The sequence below is a fragment of the Limulus polyphemus genome, unplaced genomic scaffold, assembly GCF_000517525.1.
Source record: "Limulus polyphemus unplaced genomic scaffold, Limulus_polyphemus-2.1.2 Scaffold298, whole genome shotgun sequence".
NCBI classification, from domain to species: domain Eukaryota; kingdom Metazoa; phylum Arthropoda; class Merostomata; order Xiphosura; family Limulidae; genus Limulus; species Limulus polyphemus.
In genome coordinates, this window is record NW_013665908.1 from 412541 (window position 1) to 423631 (window position 11091).

At 32.5% G+C, this 11091-nt stretch overlaps 1 protein-coding gene across 2 annotated transcripts in view; it reads left to right on the top strand.

Annotated features, from left to right (window-relative positions):
- The window catches only part of LOC106457160, a 75212-nt gene that overhangs the window by 50619 nt on the left and 13502 nt on the right, over positions 1-11091 (top strand). For both annotated transcript variants that reach the window (XM_022382989.1, XM_022382990.1), the window contains 6 exons: positions 1612-1802; positions 2519-2704; positions 4224-4337; positions 5781-5950; positions 8110-8227; positions 8698-9620. In XM_022382989.1, coding sequence (XP_022238697.1) covers positions 1612-1802; positions 2519-2704; positions 4224-4337; positions 5781-5950; positions 8110-8227; positions 8698-9620 — 1702 coding nt within the window. The remainder of the gene's footprint in view (positions 1-1611; positions 1803-2518; positions 2705-4223; positions 4338-5780; positions 5951-8109; positions 8228-8697; positions 9621-11091) is intronic.

Below are 11091 nucleotides of genomic sequence, written 5' to 3' on the forward strand. Positions count from 1 at the left end.
TGCTAAATTAGGAACGGTTAGCGCAGGTAGCCCTCGTGTAGCTTTGCGCGAAATTCAAAACAAACAAACACTGCTAAATTAGGAACGGTTAGCGCAGGTAGCCCTCCGTAGTTTTGCGCGAAATTCAAAGCCTAACCAAATCAGTAAATAAATGACCACTTTTAACATCAGAGTCAATATTATAATACTTATTTGAAGGTTTCGAACAATTTTGTTAAGAAATACAAGTAAGCCCCTTATTGTGGAGTTTTTATATACCATTTACTTATTGTTCATGAGGAATCTAGTCTGCCAGTGAAACTAAAATAATGAGAAATATCAACTGACATAATATTTAGTAGAACCTAAGTAGATCACTTGATCATATTTTTTTTCTTTGTACCTCGTTGGAACAGCGGTAAACTTACGACTTACAAAAACGTAACGTGGGTTCAATTCCCCGTGCAGGACATAGCAAATAGTCCACTGTAGCTTTTCTCTAAAATAAAAAAAATAAAAAATAATTTTATTAGATTAAAAGAAAGATAAAGAATTGAGAATTTGGTTTTAGTGACTGTTTTTGATTTTCTTTACATAAATTTACATCTTATTGAAATACATTAACCAGTGCAACATGTTAGTTGTTAGTTATAAATCAATGTTAAAATAAATTGTGGTCTTTTCTTTAACAAAAATTAGCTGTGAAGAATATAATTAAAAAAGAAAAATAGTTACATTGTTTTATAAGGTTTTTTATCCAAAGAGACTAAATTCTTTAAGAAAGTAATTCTGTTCTTCTATATAGTAGCACAATAGTTTGATCTTTATTTCTTGCAATTCCTTTTTTTTTATCTTGTTTAGAGATCAACCTTAGGTAGCGTAAGTTCTATTTTCAGTTGGCCTTTTATTTGAACGTGATTAAATTAAGGTTTTTCAGGAGCCTCAAGAAGCAACAGAGAATACTTATTTTAATTCACATTTTACAATCAACTTAAACATGTTTGTTTTCTATTCTCAATTACTAATTAATTTTTATAAAGTTACAGCTAACACAAAATGTTCTCAATGATTATCCAAAACAAATTATTTATATTATTTCAAAATACATCCTATATACGGGTTGAATACATCTTATGTACAGGTTAAATAGTGTTGTTTTAACCTGTAGAAACCAAATGATGTATATAATATGCACATTTATAATTTAAAATGCCCTCGATAATAAAAACTAATACAACTGTGCCTTATGCTGCAATAAAAAACTTAATTTTATGATATTGATTTTTTAAATACTAATGGTTAATTTTCTTCAGTGTATGATTTTTATACTTAAGTGATCCTAGTTTAACCAGAATTTTGCGTTACACTTGATATCCGAAGTTATTTCCGATGTTGTCAATTATAATAGTTGAAAAAAATTAGATTGGTTGGTTACTATATTATTTTGTCAGTCTTTGAAAAGCATTTACCTCATACGAATAAACTAAAAGATCTATACTTGTATTATAAAATTTCAAAATTTCACTATTTTACAGCTAGTTTTTAATATATTTTCAAAGAAACTAAAACTATTTTTTTTAAATATCTGTCTTTTCTCACTAGTTAATAAAAAAAGTGTTCATGAAACTATAGGAATTAGTTCTACTCAAGTGAAACCAACTTTGCCACCGAAACCTACAAAAGCTCCACCCCCATACAGAGCCCCACCACGCCCTCCAGTGGCAGCATTTGGCTTTAAACCATCAGCAACTGTATTTGATGGAAGTCGAACTTTGACTTTACTACCTGGGACTGCTGAGGAACCCACATCAAACAAAGAACTTGTACGTATATAAGAACGTTGCGAGTGTTGTTAATGAGGTTAACCTTTAAATAATTAATTGTCTGCAGGCTTAATGGTTAGCATTTTTGAACTGTGAATCCACAATTCGGGACTGTGGTTGTGTTACAATTTGGTCAGACAAGAGTAGCCCACTATTTGCTGTTGACTAACTGACTTCACTCTAATCTGTTAGTTAAAACCTGTGGACGGCTACGCTTTGCGCAAAACCTTTGAAACAATCAGATTTCCTACCTAAATTTACGTTTTATATTCTTTTATTTTACTTAAATAAACTCCCTAAATCTCTAAATTGTCGTTCTAGTACACAAAACAGTGCTTTCATTTGGGAATATCTTAAAACTGAAATCTAACTGTTGCAGAGCTGTAGCGCCCTCTGCTGAGTACCTCGGAGATGTCAAAGAGTGCAAACATTTGTTGTTTTCTTTTGTTTAGGATAGTTTGTTTAAAAACAAATCGCTGATCGTAGGTGACGAATAAAGTGAGTGTGAAGAAAATGTGTTTTAATTCTTTTCGTATTTAAATTTAAAATATTCCCAATTATCTTTAATTTATAAGTAATCCATGATTTTGCTTATAAATGATATTTTTTCAGTAAATTCGCCATTAGATTCAAAATGTTCAACATTCTGAAGAAAACTAGCCAAAAAGTTGCTTGTTTATATTATTCCAATAAAATGGTTTTCTGCTTATGTCAAGGAATATCAACATTGTGATTCTCACATGACAACATCAACTACGACATTAAATGGTCAAGTTTCATCAACGAACCGAATTCCCAGTTTATCTAAAGCCTTTCGTCTACAGAAGATTAAGAACAGAACACCTTGTAAAGATACTGGCCATCAGGTAGTGAGAGCACAAGCTTGGGTTCAAGATCAAAAGGTTGGATTAATTCATATAATTACTAGTTATTATGTTAATTAAAGTCGTCCAATACAAAGCCATATCTTTAATTCTGTAGAACATCAGCAATACCACACTTAAACGGAAGATGTAAACTTTTACTTTTTACCGCTTAACACACTCGGGGTGCCCTAGATTGAACACAGAAATTAATAATCCTCGTTCTAAGTACCATATTTAGCTAAAATATTTCGTTTAATAAAATGTATAACCTGATGTTTTTTATAACTATATAAGACTTAATCTCTCTGGGCTGAGAAGAGTTGATGTATTCGAAACGTCAACACCCAACTGGTCATTTCCCAAATATCAGTTATAATTTTTCCAATTCATAATTTTTTTTTATGTCAAGTCACAATACTGATTAATAAAAACATCAGTATTGAAACCATAAACCTACTAAGTTTGAATTTCGCGCTATTTTACACTTTAGATTAAAATTCAATTAATCACTTCTGATGATGTAATCACAAAAACGTAAGTTCTTTGTGATTGGAAGTTCGGTTTCAATTGAGTATTATGCAGCAGTGATAAAATTAAGGGTGGCCATACATGACCACTACGGGTCATTAATCTGATCATTTAGCTCACGTGCGCATAAGGTACCATTCAGATTGAAAATTCAAATTTTTTATAGGCTAGAACATCACCATTTAGAAATGTTATAATAGCGACTATACCAAAATTAGTAATGTATCAATTACTGCTTCTTTACTCAGAATTGTAATTCAATTTCACATAGATTTCTGTATTTACGTGAAGTATTTGGTGTGTGTTGTATTTCACACAAGCAGCATTGTTTTTGTGAACTAATTTTATAAAAGTAGTTGAGGAATGAAATTTATATATATTATTCATAACTCACTAACATAATGCTTAACAATGATGCATATGTACATACATATCAAGTTAGTTAAAAGTAGATATTACATATTAGAGACTGAATCTATTGTGCAAGTTATAATAAGACTGGGTTTATCCTGTCCTGGATTTCGGAGCTGGTGAACCGGATTCGAATCCACATGGCACCACAAAACATTACCTGCACTTTAAACTGTGGGTGCGTTATAAGAGTGTCAGTCAATCCCTTAACATGGATGGTAGATGACGAGGTGCTGTTGACTAACAGTAGTTCAAAATTAGGGACTGCGGCAGATAGCATTAATAACTTTGCTATAAATACAAATAAAACCTGCATGCAGTGAAGGTTTTATATATAGTAGAATATAATAAAATATTGCATTAAATGTGCAACATTTTAACAAGTGAACAGTGATTTAGTCCCCTAAATGTAGACAACGCTTGAATATTTTCTTATTGAAATCAAATGTTTTAATTATATATTCAAAGGCATTGCTTAGGTTATAGCTCTATTTTATCCCATAGATATATTGGATAATGTTTTTACTCACTAATTTGTCATTAAATACGAAAAAAGAAGTCTATGGGTTCCAACAGTTTCGAATATTCAGATATTTCTTGTTAACTTTGTATATAGAATATTAGTAGGCCAATCAGCGACAAGTTTGGATCTTTCCAACAGAAGCTACGGTCTCTCCTGAACCATAGTCCATTAGATGGTAACAGGAAAAACGAAGAACAGAAAGAGTCAGTAAGTCAATTTCTTTATCATTAAGTAATATATATTACCTAAGATGAGGTTTAAGTCATTAGTCATTTTTAAAACCACAATTGAAACTGTATCATGTGGACATTCAGTTCAATGATCGATACAAAATAATTATTAGTTGGATTTGAAAACATGCTCCATCGTTTGATCATCAAAATGTTTAAATTTCGTCTTAACGAATCATTAAAATTTTCTATATACTTTGTAAATACCTTCCTTTTACGATTTAAATATATATATATACATTCTATTTAATTTATATTTAATTTTATTCGTCGCATTTCAGGATGTTAAAGATATTCCATAATATATTTTGTAACTTAAGGTTACGTATAACAACAGGGTCATCTTAACTGTTTCAATAACAAAATTCATTTTAACTGCTGATAAAAAATATGCAAAATGCACCGTTTCATCAGTTGGGTATACCATAGCTATTTTTTAATGCTAAAATTCGGGGTTCAATTTTACATTCTGGACAGAGCGCAGATAGCCCATTGTTTAGCTTTCTGCAAAACAACAATGAATATTAGCTACTACGATATTTTCGGCCGTAAACCCAGTAATAACTTACAAGGTTTGGCCAGCCCAGGAGGATTACACTAGTCCTAAATTCATATACTAAGCTAACAATGCAGAACAATCATTATAATAAAATAATAGATATAATATTGATTTAGAACTAACAATGAATAATAGTTTATATATATATATATACATTTTTAAATATTCTGATCAACATTGTGTTTTCGCCTATGATGAAGTTTCATTTGTTTAGGCTAATAAAAAACTAAGAAGTATCAAACCGTGATAAAATTTATACTTGACTCGGCCTGCTTAGTAGACTTAGGTTAGTCGTGGACTCATAAAATCACCAAGCTATGTAAAATGATGTTTATAATAAGAAAATATCAAAATAAAAATTAGTATTATGTAGAATAGTCATTATAGTAAGATAATAAACGTTAAAAATAAAATTAAAGGATCTCGAAATCGATCAGTAGAATAACAAATCGTTTTGTCGTTAGGTTTAAACAATAACTGCCCCACCCAGTGACATAGCGGTAAGTCTGAGGACTTACAACGCTAGAAACCGGGTTTCAATACCCGTGGTGGGCAGAGCACAGATAGCTCATTGTGTAGCTTTGTGGTTAACTTTAAACAATAATTCAACAATTGACAGGATATGTTTAATTATATTACTTCAAAATATACTTTTAAACAAAGTAATGCAAAACATTTTTTTCACTAACTACTTACATTTAATTACTCTTACGTTTAATATACTTATGTTGAATATTCTGTGAGTGTAAGTTGTTTAATTGTTTGGGAATTATTCAGTTATCAAATTTTGTATTTTATACTTATCGCAAATATATTCAAGTACGAATACTTTATCTATTACTTCTACTGTCACTCATTCAGAGAAGTATGTCCCTCCCAACACCCAGTTGTAGTCAAACTCGCGGAAATGCAAGGTCGCAATCTGGACAGAGTGCTCCCCAAGAATTTTACGTTAATCATCATAATTCCAGACGACCAATAACGAGAGATCATAATCAACGGGAATCTTTTATCGAAGCACTAGGAAAAAGGTAGGAGTAAAATTTTATTTTTTTATTTCCCACTTTATTACGTGACGCATCGTTGTTATTGTTGATTAATCAACATAATATTAGGAACAAAAGAAAATAATACATTTTGTTTTTCTGATATCGTTCATATTTTAGAAACCTACCGACTATTATGCGATACCACCAGATGAAAGTTCTTGTTATAATTTAACCATAAATTGGTATATATATATATATATATATATGCGTTTTGGGGATGTCATCATCTTTAGGTTTTAATTTTATGATATATCGTTATTTCTCTGTGTGGGGTAAGATCATGTTTTATATATCACTACTCTATTGTGTTGAGTAAGATCATGTTTTATATATCACTACTCCATTGTGTCGAATAAGATCATGTTTTACATATCACTACTCCATTGTGTCGAATAAGATCATGTTTTATATATCACTACTCCATTGTGTCGAGTAAGATCATGTTTTATATATCACTACTCTATTGTGTTGAGTAAGATCATGTTTTATATATCACTACTCTATTGTGTTGAGTAAGATCATGTTTTATATATCACTACTCCATTGTGTTGAGTAAGATCATGTTTTATATATCACTACTCCATTGCGTTGAGTAAGATCGTGTTTTATATATCACTACTCTATTGTGTTGAGTAAGATCATGTTTTATATATCACTACTCTATTGTGTTGAGTAAGATCGTGTTTTATATATCACTACTGTATTGTGTTGAGTAAGATCATGTTTTATATATCACTACTGTATTGTGTTGAGTAAGATCATGTTTTATATATCACTACTCCATTGTGTTGAGTAAGATCATGTTTTATATATCACTACTCCATTGTGTCGAGTAGATCATGTTTTATAGAGAGTAGTGATATATGTATCTCCTATAATAAAGTATTTTTGATTGCTATCAAACAATTTGAATTTAGATTCACATCCAAAGAGCAAGATGCTTTGTTCTTCCAAGTGTATGAACTCTTTTGGTTTGGTTATCTTTCCCAAGCAGTGGTGTGTAATTAGCTACACATCCACTCACACCATTTCGTTCTAATGTGCATCTCGTTGTTCTGGGGGTAACATTCACACGTGTACTTTCAGTTAGATCATTAGGAAAATAACTACTGGATTGTCGTGTATCAAACAAAGAGTATATCTGTAGTTAGTTAATATAACTTTTGAACAGTTTGAACTTTCTATCTCAAACGCTTGTATCCTCAACAGTATCAGTTTCACGTACCCTCTTCAAAGTTTCCATTAACTCTTAATGAAACATAAAATTTTGCCTCAATCTGTGGCATGAAGCAGTCTTTGCCAGTCAAACTTTAATTTCTAGATACTTTTTTAGGTGTCATTTCAGTTCTGGGAGTCACAAGTATTCACCTCACTACTGCTGGGAGTAGTATGACTGCCTGTTATTTTATTGACATTTTTCTGGTGTGGCACTGTCATATTGATTGGATGACAGCAATTCACAGTACAAAATATTAGTACACCTAACATAATCAGTAAGACTGATTACATTTTGTATATATTGCGTGACATTCACCAATTCAACCTTTACTCAGAAGAAAACGGGTCCATGTGTCGAAAGCGCGAAGATTTTAATGAGGTTTCTTATTTGATTTCTCAAACTATTTTTTATTCAATGTGCTTTTCTTTCATATTATGAACACATTCATTAATGTTGTTTCTAAAATAACACGAAAATGTTTTAAATACAGAGTTGTTATCGTTTTCTATAGAAACAGCTTCCTAGATAACTTATCACCAATCTTTAAATCTTTTTATTTTGAGATTTCAAAATGCCATGAACTCCAGCGAGCTATTTATGTTAAAAATGTACCCAAACTGAATAAGTACAAGGCGATTTTACTGAAATTTTAATGAAATATGTTTTATGCTGTCAAAAAATGTGAAACTTGAAAAAAAAAAGAAAGAGTTCCTTGATTTTTGAAATTTTATCTGTGAGGTACCCCAGGGGAAACTTTAAAATATAATTTCATTACTGACAAAATTATGACTATTAAACTAATAATTTGATAATTTGAACCAATATGAAATTAATTGTCATATTAAGTTTCAAAACTCTAAATTGTAAACTATAACGTAGCCTAATGACCTTTGATTTCTATAACTGTATTTATTTATGATAGTGAAACCCAATGTGACAAAACTGAAGAAAACTCAAACCAAAACAAGACTCGGGTTGCTTGTAATAAATTATTCGACAGGGAAAGAACGGCCTGCTGGAGTAGTTCTATCGTGGCCAATGTAAGATAATTTTATTTTATACGATTTTTTAATTTTTCAAGACTTAAATGATGGCTAAAAAAATGTGTTCACTTACTTATATAATCTTATCATTGTTATAAAAAATACCTTTAAAAGTTTCATGTATGGACTCCCCTCTCAAAGACATTGGCTTGGTTTAATTCGCAAATTCATTATTCTGTAGAAGAAACATCCTTTAGGATAGGCCGGAGACGTCCAAACATGCATGTATTGCTAAAAATCAAAGAATGTGATCTGGGACTGCTATGTAATCCCTGGAAAGAAGCTTAAATAATCTTATAAATATAGTTATTTTAATATATAGTTCTATTAGTTGTAATTTATTAAAGGTGATTTATTATCCGCATATTTCCATATAATAAAATAATTTTGCTAAAACTAAACGATTTTTAAAATAATTTAATTGATACTTAACAAAAATCATTTTTATCATTTATGAACTGCTTTAGCACGCTTATATGAATATGGGCCATAATCTGAAGTCTTTTTACAACTACGAAAAAATCGTTCCAAAGGAATCTATTGGTAAATCTTTTGAAGAAAGAAAACCTAATTGTTCCAGGTTAGGAGGCGCCACAAAGACGCGAAAATCGTCTGCTGGAGGTGCCTTCGAACATCTTCCTTGTAATGCTAGAACTACAAAACAACTTGAAACTCTTCCAAACATAAAACACCTGACGGAAGATGTAGAAAGTATTCGGGTCAAGTTTTCAGCTGTGGGTGGGTCATACAGTTATTTAAAAAACGTGCGAGGTGCTAGTAGACAGTCTGAAAACGATATTCCTATCTCAAATGACACAGATCCAAAGCTTAAATCGACAGATAGTATTGCCTCTCAGTGCACGAGTGTCGCAAGCCTTTCAGGTACTAGAGCATCTGAACAACATTTTCTCCGAAGTAGGACAGGTACTCCAAGTGATCAGTACAAATCATCTTCCGAATCAGGACGAGGCACGATGCATAGTGGCGCACAGAGTTTTAAAACTCCATCCTCACTAAAGAGTGCAACGCCCAGCACAGGAAGTAATCTTGACACCAGTGTTGACTCGGATCACAGTGCTTGTGGCGTTCAGTGGCCAAACAGAGTTAAAGCAGCGCCACCGTACGAGGCAACACTAGACACGGAAACTTTCGATAGGAGCGATGGTGTAGAAGCAGAAATGAAAAATATCTTTAAAACACCTAAACCCACAGTACTTTACAAGAAGGAAAAAACAGCTGACGATATTGGCTTTAGTGTTGATGGAACCTGTAGCGAAAGCATGTCTATAACTCCTCCTCTTCCTCCTTTATCTCCACACGAGTCTTCATCTCAAAACTCAAACAGTTCGTCAGAAGATACACCGAAAGCTAAATACAAACCACCCTCAAGGCAAGTTTATTGTTTTAAATATATAAAATGTTTCTTAGTAAAAAAAATAGCAAAGTTTCACATATCAACTGTACTCAGACAACAAATTTTCCCATTTTTATCACCCTGTTGTTCCCTTCTAGGATTACATACCATTACTGATATATCATTCTGTTGTTCCTTACAAGGATTATATATCACTATTAATATATCATCCTGTTGTTCGCTACACTAAATGTATATGCCACTTCTAATATGTCAACATTGCATTATCTTGCTGTTACAGTGTTTATGAATTATATAGGTTGAGTACGTTATATTCAAACAATTTTGAAGCCTCAACACATCGTTATGGTCCTTGTCACCATGTATGGTCATTCTCTATCTGACGACGTGCATCTTAGGAATAGCCCTGAGGCGTAGTTTTTATTGCCAAAGGCTCATCGTAATAGTGTCATCTCCAAAGCACAACCCTCGACACTGTAGTCTTTCTATAATCTATCTAGTATACGTGGGCGACATTTTCCCAGCGACTGTTTCAATATTTTAGTCGCACAGGAATCTATAGAAGCTGCATTTGACAGCTTGGCCAGTATGTCTGCCTATGGAGTAGCACGAATAATATGTCCTGAAAGCAATGTATATCACTTTTTTCAGACGGATATCTTTCTTGATTAATCAGTGTACTGTTGTCTGGGCTACGTGGACGGCTTTTGCCACCAGTCTTTGTGTTAATGGATTGTCACTTATTTCAAGAAGATGCACTTTTATTACCACAGCTGGGATACAACTTGGTACTCCAAGATGATTCGTATATGTTTATTTCCTATGCCCATTTTTGTCAAACTAAATGCCCATTATGAACACATCTTTAGGATATGACTGTATGAACATTTTGTGTCGGAAAGGGCTATGACATACCCTTACCAAAAATAATGAATTTTCGGTGGCATCATACTACTTTCGAAGCGCAAAACAATGCGAAAATAATAATAGTATGTGACATTTTATTGGATAGAAATAGAGAATCGATACACGCGAAGTATAGTGATAATTATCGACCTTTATTGAAAGAAAACACTATGGTCAGCTCTTGTTGTCCAGTTAACCACCACGATATTGATGATAGACCACGGGATCTGACGTTTTATAGAATAATTTTGCAGCCTCATTTTACCCAGTTAGGCATAATAACTGGATCACAACTATATGTTAAAATGATTCTCAGAGTTGGTTTATCAGTAAGCAACTGTGCGTTGTAGTCGTACCTTTAGTTTAAACTATTGAAAACTGAGGAGTCGGCTATCAAAATTATATTCATTTATTTCCCCGAAAAGTGGACCAAAGGCTGCCTAGAGGGGGTCACCTATTTTATCCACTCGCACCCCAGTAGTGTGTTGTCTGTCAGTCAGTCCATAAACACTAGCCCCTCAGTGGCACAGCGGTATGTCTGCGGACTTACAACGCTAGCATCCGGGTTTCGATACTCGTG